General features: G+C 40.2%; 1 protein-coding gene across 7 annotated transcripts in view; it reads right to left on the minus strand.

The window, feature by feature from the left end:
* Positions 1-3170: 3170 nt before the first annotated feature.
* The window catches only part of ORC3 (origin recognition complex subunit 3), a 34627-nt gene continuing 21109 nt past the window's right edge, over positions 3171-16688 (minus strand). For 4 of the 7 annotated variants that reach the window (XM_040058928.2, XM_040058931.2, XM_040058935.2 and 1 more), the window contains 7 exons: positions 13871-14004; positions 11841-11926; positions 11268-11365; positions 10227-10368; positions 5968-6084; positions 4821-4900; positions 3171-3713 (listed from right to left, as the gene is read on the minus strand). In XM_040058928.2, coding sequence (XP_039914862.1) covers positions 3608-3713; positions 4821-4900; positions 5968-6084; positions 10227-10368; positions 11268-11365; positions 11841-11926; positions 13871-14004 — 763 coding nt within the window. In that variant the 3' untranslated portion in view covers positions 3171-3607. The remainder of the gene's footprint in view (positions 3714-4820; positions 4901-5967; positions 6085-10226; positions 10369-11267; positions 11366-11840; positions 11927-13870; positions 14005-16688) is intronic. The other 3 variants (XM_040058932.2, XM_040058929.2, XM_058419818.1) reach the window with 2 other exon arrangements.

Here is a 16688-nt window from a genome sequence, read left to right on the forward strand (position 1 = left end):
CCTTTTCCTAATTTCCAGTGCCAGTATCTGGTGTGATGAATCACACATGAAAGGCTTGTTCTAACAAGAGATGTACTCTTCAGTAGGAAAACGGCTGGCAGCTTTATGGCTGTGCAAAATATTAGGGAAACTGGGGTACTGTGAGGAGCTGGCTGGTGCTTGAAAACAAAACCTGCTTTGCAGAGCCTTTTTGAAGGCTTTTAAGTCCAGGAGAAATGGGTACATTTCAGTAACTACGCTGTTCTTGGCACTACACTTTGTGGTGGCCACGTGTAGAATATTTTTTGCTGTTTCTACGTAACTGCAGTCTTACTCAAAAGCCAGGCAAGCTGAGAACAGTTAATTGGAACTTAGCAGAGTGAAACCAAAGGTCTTGGTAACCTGTTTTCAAGGTAGTGATGTGTTTCTTTCTTTCCTTGCAGATCTCAGTTACTGTGTACTTGAAAAGCAGCATGTCCATTCTGTGTTGATTTTTGTGTCTAGTTGTGAGAGCATATAACCCATAAGATGATTCAGCGTTTTTCAGGGTTGCAAAGGAAGGAGATTCAAGCAATCTTGTGTGCTGATGGTTGAGATATGCCTGTGTACTCTTGAACAGCATGACTAGTCACAGATTCTCCTTAAAAACTGTTGTGTGAAAGCTCTCTTCATTCCCAGGTTGGGATTTGGGAAGCATTTAAGCTGATTTCCACAGTGGGGAGAAAAAATGGAGGCTGGTAAAGTATTAAGAGTTTATGCTCCTTTTAACCAGTGCTTGTGACTTCTGTATTGGAAGTCATTCTCAGTGATGAAATGGCTTTTACAGGCACCTGGGCTGTTCTTATAGTTTATTCCTGTTGTAGACTTCAAGATAAAAGAAAAATTAAAAAGTTTGTGTTTAAAACTAGTAGTGCAGTAGTATAAAGAGGTGTCAAAGAACAGCATCTGTAACAGTAGAGAAAAAGGGTTGGAAAATTATTTTAATGAGCATTAACTTGCATTCAGGTCTGATTTTTGGCAGGAGTTCTGTTGAAAGATGTGGCTACCAGAATAGCCAGAATACTAAGAATATGATAGTTCAGAGGTAAGGCTTTACACTAGAGTTTCATAACTACTTTCATAACTACTACAGACATTAGCACTTTGGTTTGTTTTTCCTGTTTTCTTTAAGTTAACATTGCAGACAGTGAAGATTTTCTGGAATATCTGCAAAACATATTATTATGCAGACAGTTGTAGAAACTAATTTTTAATTTTTCAGTTGAAATCTCTATTTCAGCTAGGGTATGTGAGGGTGTCTCAGCTGTTACTGATGTTGGTTCCAGATTCAATGATAAGCTCTTTCCAGGAAGGTAGGACTGATTGCAAAGTCCAGCTTCTGAAGAAAGAAAGGTGAACTAAATTAAATTTATGACCAGTTTAGTTTGTTTTTAACTGCTCAACCTTCTTGCCCTCCATGCTGAAGAAAATGAAGCACCAAGAACAGAATTAAAATTTGATCTGAGAACCCGTATGTAGCACAGCAAGCGTGACTTTAACCATACAAATTTGTTATTAGTTAAAGGGAAGAAACAGCCATTAATTATTAATTTTACTGTTTTAATGTCATGTTGCCTGCACATTTGGGGATTAAAGGCCACACACTGTTGAGGCTGGTTTCTCTTTATTTCTGAATGTTTTACTCTCCAGGAGTGTGAAAGTTACCTGGGGTGAGTTTAGTGGAAGGGGGTGGCAGGGAACAGCTACACAGCAAAGCACTTGGCTCCCTGTCCTCTTGCACATCACAGAGACATTTGGTGCTGCTCCCTTTCATTTGTCAAGTGTGTTTGTGAGATAAATGGGGTGAGGTTCAGGATGGGGGGGTGTAATTCAGCTTTCCTCTCTGCTGCTGGAAAGCTGTTTTATATATGCTGAACAAGTCCCTGAGCCTGCTCACCAGGGAAGAATGGGAATTTTTTACCCGTGTCTTGAAACTTCTGCAAGTGCTCCACTGCAATCCTAAAAATTCATGCTCTTGAGGTTTTTGTCATTGTTTCCCAAGTTTAATGTTCTGGCAGTAGAGTCTGATAAGCTCCTCCTTGTCCTCCCCTTCCTGAACTGGCTGGCAGCATTTAGAACCACAGCCCCCCTTACAGCAGGATGTCTTGCTGTGACTCTGCAGTTCTTACAGTTGGAAAGTACACAATTTCTACCCTCTCTTGAGTGTATTTAAAACGAGCCTGACATCTCTTACATGCATTCCTGGGGAAACAGCTGAGTAAGTTACTGGTTCTTGTAACAGGACTTCCCCTCCCCCATAGAGATGTGGTTTATGGAAGGGATTCTGTCCTCAGAGCTCCAGGCTGAAGTGCCAGTGCACTCAAGTAGGAGCATCTGAAGTCTACTGATCAACAAGGGAGCACTTCAATGCCTCAGAAGGAAAATGAAGCTTCTAAGGCCTTTTCAGTCAACTGACGATGTCTGGAAGTTCTTTGGAGGTAGTCTTTTATAAAATAAAGTAATTGCTGCTTGAACTTTGCAGTTGTCAGGGAGGGACAAAGTCTGAACACCTCTCTTAACACAGCCCTTTCTGGGTGGTCAGGCTGCCCTGAAGTCCCTGTCCTTGCAAAGCTGCAGTGCACCTGTCAGAGCCCTCAGGAGGGTCTATCAAAGCATGGCAGATGGGCTGCTCTGGAGGGTAATGCAGCTTTTCCCCTGCAGTTCCTAAGGCTTTTCCCATGGCTGAAGAACAGGGCACAGACACCGGCATAAACACCTTTGCTCCTTAAACAGAGCCAAGGGAAAAGTTGTCTGAGAAAGCTTTCTGAAGATCGATCATCACTGCTGCTACATGCTCAGCCTACACTGGCTTTCACATAGCTGTTTCCTTTGCCTGCATGCAGCACAAACCCTCGGCAAAGAGCGAAGAGAGAGATTAACAACGTGCTTTAGGTGGGGATCTTCCTACCTTCCACCTGAGTGCACAAGTGCCATGTTCTCAGTCTCTGCTGGCACAAGTTACTCTAACAGCAGAAATCAGCTAGTACCCATCAACTTCACTAGAAAAAGGAAATGATTGAAACAGTTCTCTTTTGCTCCTACCAAAAAGCAAAACTTTGTATTTTCACAATTACTCTCTTCCCTTCTCAAGGAGTTTTTATGGCATTAGGACCAGTCTGGAAGAACACACAGCAGAGGCTGAACATGGAAGATCATTGTCGTCTTTAGCATACTTGTTTTATTTATTTTGAAATCCAGTTCAAGGATGTAGGAGGCATTTTAATGACTCAAATCCTATCAGCTTATAGGGATGTTAATAATACTGCTTCATCACTGCTGTGGCTTACACAGCCAGTGCTGGCCTTTTGGCTTGCTAGCCTCAGTTGTATCAGTGGACTGTTAAGTATCACACATCAAAGAAGTCTGAAACTAGCACAACAATAAAGTATTTGGAAAGTGAGCGTTAATAGAGCAGCACATTATACAGGGAAGATGAGCATTAAAAAATAACATCTCTGTTCAAGCCTGCCCAGACACAACATTCAGGCACCGCTGACTTTGACTCAGGATGCAAAGTTAGTGAGGAGTGGTGTAGTGGGAACACAGCCCTTGCTCTGTTGGGAAGGTTTATTGGCACCTTGGTGGTACATTAACAGCCTCCCCATGTCAGCCTTGCCACGTGGTCAGTTTTCTGCTTGCTGGGCTTTATGAAGCCCAGGAGCTCCAGCTCAGAAACGGCTCGAATAAAGCGAGCGCTGGACACATCAGTGAAGGAAAGAAACCAAATACGTGTTCGATGACACAGTGACACTGGTCTCTTCTAGGAGCACAAGATTTCTAAATCATGGTGAGCACAGATTATACAATAAAGTTGCACAAGAAAATTGTTGGAAATAAGGGCAGAGCAAGAGCTGCCTACAGAAGCGCAAATTGCACAAATCTTCAATCTGATCAGTACTTCTGCCACGTGCATATGACATGACAGCAAAGGAAGAGTTCTTTTTCCCACTGCTAAGAGCTGCTTAAGGTAGTGTCTCAGAAGAATCTATACTTTTATGTCCCTTGACAAAAAAAAAAAAGGATAGATAATTATAGAGATTTTTTTCTGAGGTTTCATGGCACCACCTTCTCCTTACTTTTTATTCACTCTTTCTTTGTTGCTGCCTGCCTGATATAAAGGTTTATATTCCTGAGTTAAAGAATTTAATTTATTGTGAGTGACAATTAACAGTGGAGCTTGTACAAAAGGTAAGGCCAGGAAAGCCAGGTGTAGTATTAGAGCATATAATTATCCTTCCTTTAGTTAAGCCTATTTTTGTGTAACTATTCATTTCTTCTCTGTGGCAGCACTACTTCTGTAGCCATGAGTTTTGGTTCTAATGCTCATCTATTAAGTATTTTCTAGACCTCAGTTCAGGATCAGGACAAAGTAAGAAGCAGAATGGGTGTCCTGTGGAAAGTAAGTTCTCAGCTCTAATGTATGGAACATAATGGCATAATGCTTCTATTTTTCCATCTGCTCTCTAGGTAACATCTGTTCCCCAATAATGTTATACCACTATCCGGCAGCTATACCAACTCTAATGATTTAACTAAACAGTTTCAACTTCTTTTATGGACTTCTGGTTCTGTTTCAGACCCAAACAACTCTGATAGACAAAAGCTGCTCTCCTACCTTGCCATTCCCAGCTCAACTATTTCAACTGATCTATTTCTTAGACATTTTCAGTATATTAAGACTGTTTAAAGTAATTTTTCTGAAATTAGTTAATCAGTGCACATGAACCTGTATTTTAAAACCCCTGGTTCATAAATCCTGTAAGCTTTTCCATGTCAAGCTTGAGAAAAATGAGAAAGGATACTGGATAGTATCATCCACCTCGTCTGAGGAAGCTGCATCTCCATTTGGTTCTTCAGCTGCCATCACCACAGTTGAGAAAGCCTGGAAAGGGAAAAGCAGCCCAGATTTATTCCAGTTCATAGACAGACAGATCTGCATATAAAATAGTGAGCTCTGAGCCGAAGGCTATCACTCAGGGGGAGTAAGATCTTGAAGGAGAACTCTAGGAGCGTGTCAGTTCAGCAGCAATCAAGAGCAAGCAAGGTTACATATTATCACGGCAGGAATACAGAATGCAAGACATCACTCTGTGAACTCGTGTGCCTGCATTTTAAATCTCAAATGGTTCTGGGTCCTGACCCATTCTCAGCAAAACTACAGAACTGAAAAAATATTCTCAAAGTGAGACTGCTTATTAAATATTCTGGGAACGTGATAGAGGTATGTTGGCTGTGAAGAGATGTATAAAACTGAGGGACAGCAAGAGTCTGGGTAGGAATATACAATACATAAGCAAGGCAGCAGCAAACAAAACACACTTGGAAAAAAGTAAAAGGATTATCCTCTAAACTGCAGGTAGTTAAGCTACAGAGTTTCTTGCAGAGGATACTGTGGTTGCTAAAATGTATTGGTAATGACATCCAGGTAGGTTTACGAAATACAGAAGAACCACTCAAGTTTAGGAAACCTTATAACTAAAATGTGATTGTTAGCCAGGGAGACTTTATCATATTAATGTATGTTCTCTTCATGTACTCTCTCTGCTTTTGGCTACAGTATGAGATGGGTTATCAAGCTAGAAGGACCTGGGCTTTTCCCTGGCACAAGCATTCTCTCCAAGAGCCCTGCTTACCTGTTTCCATAAAAGTGTCACAGAATACTTAAGAACGAAGACAAAAAAAGAAAGGCAATGTTGTTAAGCAAAAAGTCTGATCTATGCCGAGCATAAAATTGAAGCAGAAGCAAAACAGTTTCATCACAGAGTAAGAGAGCTGAAAAGAAATGATTCACAATAGAGAAAGACATTGGAGTTACTGTGGGTACTTGTTGACCAAGGTATGCAATGATTTAAGCTGTCAAAAGGGGCACTAAAGAAAAGCAGATATGCAGCAAAAAGAAAAATCAGAATACTGAAAGCACGTAAAGGTACTGTTTGCATCATTACATACCTCTAACCAATCAACGAGATTAATCAATCTGCCACATTCCAAATGAAGCTTATACACTATGCATATGTCAGGGGCTTTATTAGAAATGCCTCCTCCATCACATTTCAAAGCTTGATTCTGATGAAAAAGAATTGAAGGTAGAAACTTTGATCAATTCTAATCTTGAGCAATTCTAACTGCTAGATAAAACATTATTTCAGGTAATTCAGGTATTCAGTAAGGTATTTTAAGCAAATACTGCATGTTTAATGGCAAGTTGATGGTACAAAGAAAAAAAAAACAAAAAACAAATAGGAAAATTAAGAAGCATACTATTAAAAAAACCCCAATAAACCTCCCCCACAGCTACTTCACTGCTGGTGTTCTTTCTATGACACTTACACAGTATTTACTGTAATGAGTTATTATCTGATTATGCTTTTATGCAATTTTTTTACTAGTTCTATTTACATATGAGAGAGAAATAGTCAGCTTTATGGAGTCAGGAGAAGAAACTAGCCATGATTTGCCATGTAGAAAATAGGAAAGTATCCTTTTCCCCCAGCCCTCTTGAAAGGAAGAGGAAGATTACTATAGATCTGTCATATGTACTAAAAATAATTGCTTCTCTCATCTCTTTTGTCTTTAAAATGTAACAATTATTTATCTGTGGCTTCAAACTCAGCATCTGTAAAGGCAAAAGCCTAGTTTCTCACAAAGTATTCTACATTTCAGAAAATTCATAGTTGGAAAAGCCCTTAAAGTTCATGTGAGTCCAATGATTAACCCAGCACTGCCAAGGCCACGATTTAACTGTGTTCTTTACTGCCACATCTACAAGCCTTTTAAATCTCTCCAGGGACGGCGAGACCACAACTTCCCTGGGCAGCCTGTTCCAATGCTGCTTCTTTCCAGGAAGAAATTCTTCCACATATCCAACCTAAACTCCCTCTGGTGCAACTTGAGGCCATTTTCTCTTGTCGTGTTGCAGATTCCCTGGGAGAAGAAGCCAACCCCCACCTGGCTACAACCTCCTTTCAGGCAGCTCTAGAGAGTGATAATGCCATCCCTGAGCCTCCTTTTCTCCAGGCTGAACATCCCCTACTCTCTCAGCTGCTCCTCTTAGGGCCTTTCACCAGCTTTGCTGTCCTCTGGACATGCTTCAGCACCTCAATATGCTTTTTAAAGTGAGGTACCTTGAACTGGACACAGAACTCAAGATGCCGTCTCACCAGTGCTGGGCACAGGAGGACAATCCCTGCCCTGCTCCAGCTGCCCAAACTACTGCAGATCCAGGCCAGGTGCCACTGGCCTTCTTGACCACCTGGCACAGCTGGCACATGTTCAGCTGCTCTTGACCAGCACCCCCAGGCCCTTTTCTGCTGGGCAGCTTTCCAGCCTCTCAGATTCAGGTCATCAGCACTGAACCATTTACTTGGGAAGTTGAAAAGCCACTCCAGCCAGAGGCAAAAGTCTCTGTGCAGCTGCAGAATTTTACAGCATTTCATTTCAGTTTCATGTGCTCTAAATAGTCAGCTGTCTTAACATGAAAACAACCGCTGATCATTCCTTTCAGCTCATAGAATTTTGTTCTAAAACACTTTCATATGCTAAAAAACATACAACTTTTGAGAAGTTACAAAGCTGTAGCAATGACAGGCACCTTCAAAAGAAGAGTGCTTCTCAAGACAGGAAAGAAGGCTAGGCAAAGAATTTAACTTGGCTCAAGAATCTCTAGTTTACCCATAGATATCAATTCCTGTAATTTTTGAGACTCAGCTCCAGTTTGGACTTTGGTACTTAAGAGACATCTCACAATTTCCAGAACACCTAGCAATTTTCAAGTTTATTTACACTCCTCTACAAGGAACATAAAAGCTGTAGACCTTAGGTTGGTATCTGTCAGTCCATTATAAGATGGTTTCCAGAAAAATTCAGAGAAATACGGCTAATCCCTCACAATGTTACAATGCTGACATTAATTTATCAGGAACGCAGGAGTATTATGGTACACTCCTGTAACTCAGGAGCGTACCCTAATAGTTTCATATACTCCTGTGTAAGTACCTGGCACACATGAGGTCACACTTCTGGCTGATCTAGATCTAGTGGATCAGAAGGACGACGCTACACTCTTCTCTCTTCCCCTCTCCTATAGCACCCAGCTCTGTAGTTTTCTACTACTCACCCACGTGCCAACCTGGTAATGCTGGACCCTTCGCATTGATTTTCTAATTTTAAGGTCAGGACACTTATCACAACCAAGAGAGGATGCAACTTCCAGAGCAAGTGCACACTCCTGGGACAGGTTCATCTGTAGCAGCACCTGAGAGATCCCAGCGTCCCTTGTGATAACTGGGCCGAGCCTCTGCAGGGCAGCCGGGGAGCTGCAGCTGCCAGCAGGGAAACCTCAGCTTTGAGGCTGCAGCACACATGTGGTCCCGAGAGGAAACAACCAGGCTGACAAGCAGGAAGCTGCACTACAACAACGAGCAGCCAGCTGTTAAACCATCTGCACAGCACAGAGATGCTGCTCCCAGAAGAGAACAGCAGTGGGAGCAACCCAGAACACAGCTGATGAGGAATTGCTCTTGCCTGACCCTGCCTCAAGGCTAGACAGAGGACACACCATACCCTTGCTCTGGAATCAATGCTGTTATCCCAAGGACCAAATCCCTGATATGGGAGCTGGTATCCCAAGTTTCAGCTTGTTGAATTTTCAAGGTACCAGTGAAACCAGAATTATGTTGGGTTTGGTGCAGTTTTTTGGGGGTTCTCTTCTCCCCCACCCAATAAATATGAGCCTTGGTTCATGTTTTGCTATATAAATAACTGAACTGGACTCCTGTAAGCAGTGCATCACATATTAATCATTCACTGGGACTCTACTAAAGCACTTTTCTGTCCTGGCCTTCTGGAAGGAACAGTTCTGGGGAACTTTGCTCTGGTTATGGTGCAGAAAAACACAAACCATGCAGAAGTCGTAGAAAATATTTGACTCACATGGATTAAAATGCTAAGCAAGGTATTCAGCCAACACTGCTACTGTTAGAAGCTATGCCAAGACTTCACAATCTTCTCAGAAAACATTGGAAATATGTTAAAGCATGTCCAAGGGCAAAGTACAGGATGACAGAGGGCTTTAAATCTTGTCAGCTCATCAAAGAGAATAGAATACTTATTAAAGACATCAGCAGTTAGATATTCTTGGCTGTTCTACTCTTACAGGTTTTCTAAAAATATAAATTACTGCGCTTCATACTAGGTTTCTTTAATGATAACTAGCGAACTACTGTTCTCACAAATAAGCTTTGTAAATGGTTTTAGTAATAACTCCTGCACACAGCAAAACTGGTAACCCTCATTCAAATCGAGGACAGTGCCAAAAAACCCAATACAAATCAGGCTGCAGATTTCAAAGGCTGATCTTTATCAGTCTTTACAGTTCCTGATAAGTATTTGCTTTGACTCAAGTAGTGCATTACTCAGATACAGCTAGACCCATACTTTTTTCAAAATTATGATCAGATTTTAAAGAAAATGTTAGGACAAAAAAATACTTCAAGTACCTTCTATAACCAAGGACAAAAAGAAATGTATGTTCACTCCTTTTCCAAATCCTAGTCTATTTCTTTCTTTTGATCATCCTTTCAGTTTGACTTATGAGAGACGTGGAGAACAGTCTGTTTTTCTCTTCTATAGAAGGGCAAGGTTAGGCTGATAGAATCAAGGAATATCCTTTTCAAGGACTAAGAAAACATCAGATACTGATGCACAAGTATGAAAATAAAATTACAGAGGAGAACAAAGGACTTGGTTAAATACACTGTACTTATGCTATTTTAATGTTATGAGTCCACCTGAACAGCCTTTACCTTACAGCTAATCTACATAGAGAGGGCTTAGCACCAGCCCTATTAAGAAAGTCTCTGGAAAGAGTAACAGACGCTTTCTTTTTCCCTGTGGGCAGTCATCCTAATAGTAGTGGAGGACAAAATTACTTTTCTGCTACATCTACAGAAGAAAGAAAATATCATGGCTAGAACATGCTCTGAAAAATGGATTCCTCCTACAGAACTCTTTCCAGAATTACCTTCGCCAGACAGATTCCCCAGCTCTTTGAACAAAGTCCCCAGTTGCTTATCAGCACTCGCTAGTTCCCTGCAAAACAGCTGAATATGTGCCAAGCTTCATGAAACAGCACAGCTCAGCCCTGCAGAGCATCCTCACACAGCCTTCCAGAAGCGCTCCAGCACCCAAAGAGCCCACTTGTTTCTCACCTTCAGGTACCAGTGTGGGTTATTTAAAGCTGTGTGCAGTGCAGTCCTGGGGGCAGCATTCAAGTGCCCTCGGAGAACAGTGGCTGCGTTGAAATACACAATCTCATGCAGGGTCCTGTTGTCTGCAGGAACAAGGTATTTTCTGGAAAAGCATGAGGTATGGGGGGAGTGGGGGAGACACAAGCTTCAGCTTAAGGGAAACAGCACAAGTCTGCTGCAGTCAGACTACAAAAATGCATGTTTCCCATCCAGTACTGAAAAAAAAATCTCTGAAAAATAAGATGAACAGCACTGAAATGAACTTTTAAGCAGAGAAGTCTGTTATTATCGATTCTACATCAAATGGATTTAGCATAGAACTCTACCTGGGACACTGACAAATTCAAAAATAAGGGCAGCAGCTACAGTGCTAACCCAGTCAAGTACTCCACAGATCTTGCTTATCCATCTCAAGGCCTCATCATGAGTCTCTGCTCATCTTTGTCTTCCTAGCTGAAGCTTTTTGCCTGGCAGTCATAATTCTATTACCTTCTCTGCCTCCCCCCTACCCTCTATAATTAACAAGTGCCTTCATCTCTTCACCCACCACAACAAGCCTTTCACATTTTCCACTGCAGAGCTGCCTCCAAAACTGCATCTGCTATGGCTTGCTCACCAAAACAGTTCCCAAAAAGGACGGGATATCACACTTGACATCTGTACAGTGTCGTAAATAGAACAGATCAGTAAAGATTAGGGTAAAGACTCGACTTTATTTTGTCACTTATACCAACTCCTCCCTCAACACTGTCTCAGTAGCCAAAGTAGGTTGGTCAATTTGTATCCTATTTATTTCAAGTGATCTACTGGAAAAGAGACATGGTTTGTTTGGTTTTGTTTTTTTTTTAGTTATTTTTAGAGCTCTCAAAGAAAGAATAGGAAGGGGGGGGGAAAGTGTGCCACAGGAACCCAGACAATTTTGACAAGATTAACACATTAGTAAAATTTCATTTGCAACTTATGATGCAGACTAATACAGGAATATAAAACAGGAAGGCTCACCTTACAAGTCTGTCTATATAGTCAACAACTTCAAAACGAAGCATTTCAAACTTTGTCAGTTTCTTAGACCTCCTTGATTCCTTCAACTCCAACAAAGTCTTTAAAAAAAAGTGGTGCATAAGACTACATGGGAGGCAGTTATTCTCTGGAGAACACAATCTATATGTTTAACATGTATAATTAATTTTTGCTGGCATGTTCTCACTGATGATGTTTGAAATGTAATCATGCAGTTATTTTTATTTAGGCCAATGTATTCAGTTCTCAAACCCGTAGGAGTTCCAGAAATTCAAAGAAATATGTGTTAGGCAGAATGTCTAAATTACAAGTTAAATAAAAAGGAAACATCTAATTTGCATTTTAAAATCCTGGTGTATGATAGACATTTTCTATAATTTTCTATGTGTCAGGAAGGCCTGAAATACATAGTTGGTACTTATTCATTCATTTTTAAGATGAGACACTCACACACAACCCTTTACTCAGTGCTCCAGCAAGCTGGGAAGAACTAACCAGGAACATTTTAAAACATTAATTTAAAGAATCAGTCAGTAAAGCCTAGGCAGGCCTAACCTTCTGAAGGTGATAAAGGTCTGTCTTCTTCTGGAGCTCCTTTTGTGACGATATGGACACATCTCGCTCTTGGGAAGCTTCTGCTACTAGAACAAAACTAATGTTTGATACGTGGGGTAGACTTTTCCTACATAAACCTCCTAACCCAAGCAATCTTCAAAGTAGTCAGAAGTTCCTTGTTCACACAGACCCAATCACAGGCAGCTTTTGGGTCTTGCCTCTTGTAAAAGGTTGTTTAAAAAGGAGTCTGCAGTACAGCTTAGCCAACAGCGATTAAGTAACAATTCAGCCCTGAGCAAAGGCCCAGCACGAGCCTTGCACATCACTTTAATTCTGTTTAGGCCATCAACATTTGTTAATTGGACAGATTAGGACTAGACACTACTGATGCTTTTGGACTATTCAAAAAGCCACACGCTGCATTTTCCCTTCTCATGTGCAGAAAAATAATGAGTAAGAAATGAGCTCTCCCTGCCTAACCCAGAAACTGCAACCAGAGCAGCAAACAGAAGCATGCTAAGGTACTTCATTGCCCAGTTTTATTCTCACCTTAATTCATAAGAAAATTTCATCTTCATGGACATGAAGTTTGGTGATCAATTGCATCAATTATTAGTAATTTTTAGGTAAAAACAAAGAAGCAAAACCTCCCAAAGCACCATTGGTGCTAGGATGAGTGATAATCAGAACAAAAGGAATCTAGATTTCTTGCCTTACTTAAGAAGATGGCAGATGGAGATTCCATCCACACATCACAGGTAAAGCTCTATCAGCAGTGACAATCATGATATTTAAAAGCTTTTTGGTAACCTGCAGACCCTTCTCACTTTTCCTCTGGAGCTTAAATCCACTTTGAAAACAAACTAAGATCATTCATGGATTCAGTAGACCTTCTCTATTTTAAAACCATTTTCAAATCCTAAGTGAAAATAAATAGTCTTTTTTTGCTTTATAGTTCTGCAAGTTTAATACCCCAGAGTTGTTGTTCCTTATTTATTTCCTCAAGTAAGAATCCAACTACTTAAAAGCCTTTTGCTTTAATTCTTTTTTTCCAAACTAGACAAACTTTTAGTTTTCTATTATAGTTCAGATTCCTTAGTGCTGGTACCAGCAGTAACATACACAGCTTTTTCAAAGTAATAACCTATTTTCTCTACCACAGCTCTGCTTTCACTACAACTATTAAAAAATACATGATACAGACAAGAGCTGATTCTTTTGGACAACCCTCAGTTTACCCTACAGTGTAATCTGACTACTTTAATTAATATTGACTGCATTTGAGGGTTGTTGCCTACTTGTTCAAATGCTGTATAGCGACCACACTGATGATGGGCTTAATTAATATGCATAAAACAGACCAGATGATAACCAATTAATCTTCAAAAGCCAGTCTTTGGGGAATGCTTCTCCATAATTCAGAGCAAGCAACAACATTCCTGTTCCAGGAGAATGCTGGAATACATTATACTCCTATTTCAGAGGGAATGCAGCAGTTTCAGTTAACCTGCCTCTAAAAGACAGAATGCTGCTACTCATTTGTCTTGCTAAACTTTGAAATATGTCCTTTACCATGAACAATCACATCTAGGGGCTTGACAAGTCACAGCCTGTCAGCAGGGTCCTAGCTCTGAATGTGCAGGGGAAGGAACCTTACATACATTTGGCTTTAATACGACATCATAAGGAAGCCTGCTGCTATTTATCTTTAAAAAGTTTGTTTTTAACGACTGCAACATCTGCTAAAATGCTCAAAATACACATATGAGAGATTTAAGGGATAATGTTTGCTGATCTGTCCAATTTCTTATCTTGCATCACTCTTCTGTATTATAGAAAACGCAAACCACAAACCAGTAGAGAACATAAACATTTCCTAAATTTGTGTGTGTATTTAAAAAAAAAAAATCCTGCAAATATGATGGTTTAATACAGGCCGTCTCAGGGAAAAAGCCCAGATTACTCATTGGTCAGATTACAAAACAGCATTTATATAATTTGTAATGGAATACAGGATGGTTCACACCCACCTTCTAGATTCTGAAACTGGGTCAAGAGCTCCTTCAACTTTTCTACTGTCTTATCAAACTCCTTTCCAGAAGATGACATCAAAATTTCCACACATTGTTGGAGCATGGTTACCAAATCAGTCTTATTCAACATCCTAAAAGACACAATTGTTGGCTGAAGTTGAAATGCAGAATGATGAAACAGTTTTCAATGTTATTAGTTGAAAAAAAAAATTGTAAAGCTCATTTTAAAAGAAAATACCTCCAGGATTTCAAGCATTCACTGAGTCATTAACAGAAAGAAACAAACCAATTAGGTTTGTTGATGATGACCTTCATGTTTTCCTGCAGAACAGTTGTTTTCCTGATTATCTAAAAGCACTTGCTGGACGCAGGAGTTGCAATTTAACTGTGAGTCAGACATCAAAACAAAATAAAAAACCCCCAAAACCCAATCAGTAATGGCAGGGTTCAGAACTCATTCCCCAAAACAGTAAATGATATGGTAAAAAAACCAAAAAAAACCAACCCTGTGTAAACACATCCACAAAATTAATCTGTGACTCAGAATGACTCTCAAATGAAATCTGTATGCTTTTTTCTGTATTTAATTGCTGTGAATCTATCACTAGAATCCCAGAACCATTCAAGCTGGATGGGATCTCTTGAGATCATCTAGCTGAGTCTCCAGCTCAGCATTTATTTACTACTTAGTTATTAGGGCCCTTCCCAAATGTCACCAAGCACTGCCCAGTCTCAAAATCCTAATTTAAAAGATATCAAAGCAATGATGGTGGTCAGTGTCTCAGGCAGCGGGTTCCTGTATCAGCTACCCAAAAATTGACTAAGAAATTTAAGAAAGAATACTGAAGAGGCCGGGGAAGCTATGTGGATATCTGGAGGGATAATTGCACTTTGAGCTCTAGTTTCTAACTGGCAATTGATACTAAATGCTTAGAAAGGTTGAAATTTAAAACTTCAGTTTATCTGCTTCAGGGTTACTGATTTTTGCAAGTCAGGTATTGCCTTCAGATGCACTTGTTTTGTACAGAAAAGCATCAGGAGTTAACAACAGAAAGGGTGACCTCAACCACACAAAACATTTTGAAACTGTCTTGTATAATATAATGGGTAAACAAGATAGCCTTGTTCCAGGCCAGACAAAACACTGCAGTTAAACACCCAAAGTGGAGAGAAGATAAGCAGATCTGGAGACCTGTGAATGGGAAAGAAAAACAATTATTTCCATAGTATTATTCAAAAGGAAACTGCAAGTTCTAAAAAAACTTACTTATAACAAAAATGGGATTATAGGTCCCAAAGAAAAGGCAAGAAGACAGTTACTACCTATGAGAAAACAGTAAAGGATCTTTTAGGTTTGAGACTACTGCAAGGTATACCAGGTATCAGCAGGGTTAAGATTTTAATTTGGTGAGGAGTCAAGCTTAAAGCAGGAAGAGAGAGCTCAGATTACCAAAAGGCAGTAAATAAATCTATCTCTGATTATTCAGACAAATTATGAAAGAGAAGAAAGGAAGCTACCATGAAGTCCACAGAAACTCCTTCTGAGTGCTCAAGTGGGGAACCACCTGAAGAAGTGATACCAGGTTGGTCAGCACCAGAATGACTGGTCACAGAAGGGCAGGACTGTGATAAGCAGCATGTGATGAAAAGCCACCCATAAGTAGCAGACAAAAACCACAGCACAACATCTAGACAGAAGACAATAGGGCAGACAGTCCTTGAAGTTTTGCCACCCAAAAGGTTGATGAGATGTCCCAGCCAGTTAGCTCCACATAACCAATCAAGTGAGACATTCTCCACTCTTCTTGATGTCTCTCTTCTGATGGAATTAATGCAAAATGAACTAGAGCTCACACATTCTCTCTGTTGCCCCATGGTGTCTTTTAGACTCTGGAAAACTCAGGTAGAGTGATTCCTGCCTAGATTGCTTAAGTTTGATTACCTGAAACACCATCTTTGGGAAGAGCATCTCTAGCAGAAGGGATGAGAGCCTGTCCAGGGAAAGGCTGAAGGAGTGAAGCCAATCACAAAAGAAACACACTCCAGCAACTTAAAACCTTACACTCAAATATAATTCATGAAAGGCAAAAGAGATACTTTGTTAGAGAATTAGAAATAAGCTGATCTAAAGCTTTTCTATTTTTTACTTTCTAAATAAAAGGAAAAAAATAAGATGGATTCCAGAAAAAAATTGAAAAGGAAAAAGGGATGAGGAAGGGTGAACATAAGGATATCAACAGGTGATGTTACTCCTAGGAAGGCAGAGATATTAAAGAACAGTGAATAACTTTTAAACCTGAGCAAAAGGGGAAAAAAAAAAAAGATTGCGAGTAGAAGGGGAAAGACCACATTTTATCATTTTTGTCTAAAAGATAACAGCAAGATTCTATACAGAAAAAACAGAGACAAGGAATTAGTTGTAAAAAGGCAAACAGAAGTAAAAAGCTGAAGAAATGATAATCACAGCTAGAATTCCAAGTACCTGAAGCAACTGTGTTGGACAAGTTGTGTTAGGAAAATGACAAAATTTCTGGATTAAGAAAAAAAGACTCATAGAATCATCATCTATGAAAACAGCAACCACGATCACAGTGTTTCTTTCAGAGGCTCCCACAGTGGGAGCCAGGACCAGAAGAACAACAGGAGGGAGATGAACAGATAAAAGGGGAGCAAGCCAAAATCTGATGGCAGCATCAACTTTGAGATAGGAGAAGAGACAGATGAATTCAGAGAGGATGAAAGCAAATTAAACACAGGAGAAGAAAAGGGAGAGGGAAAAATGGCCAACTGCTATTAAGAGATTACAGACAGACAG

Source organism: Hirundo rustica, chromosome 3, assembly GCF_015227805.2.
Source record: "Hirundo rustica isolate bHirRus1 chromosome 3, bHirRus1.pri.v3, whole genome shotgun sequence".
Lineage (NCBI taxonomy): Eukaryota > Metazoa > Chordata > Aves > Passeriformes > Hirundinidae > Hirundo > Hirundo rustica.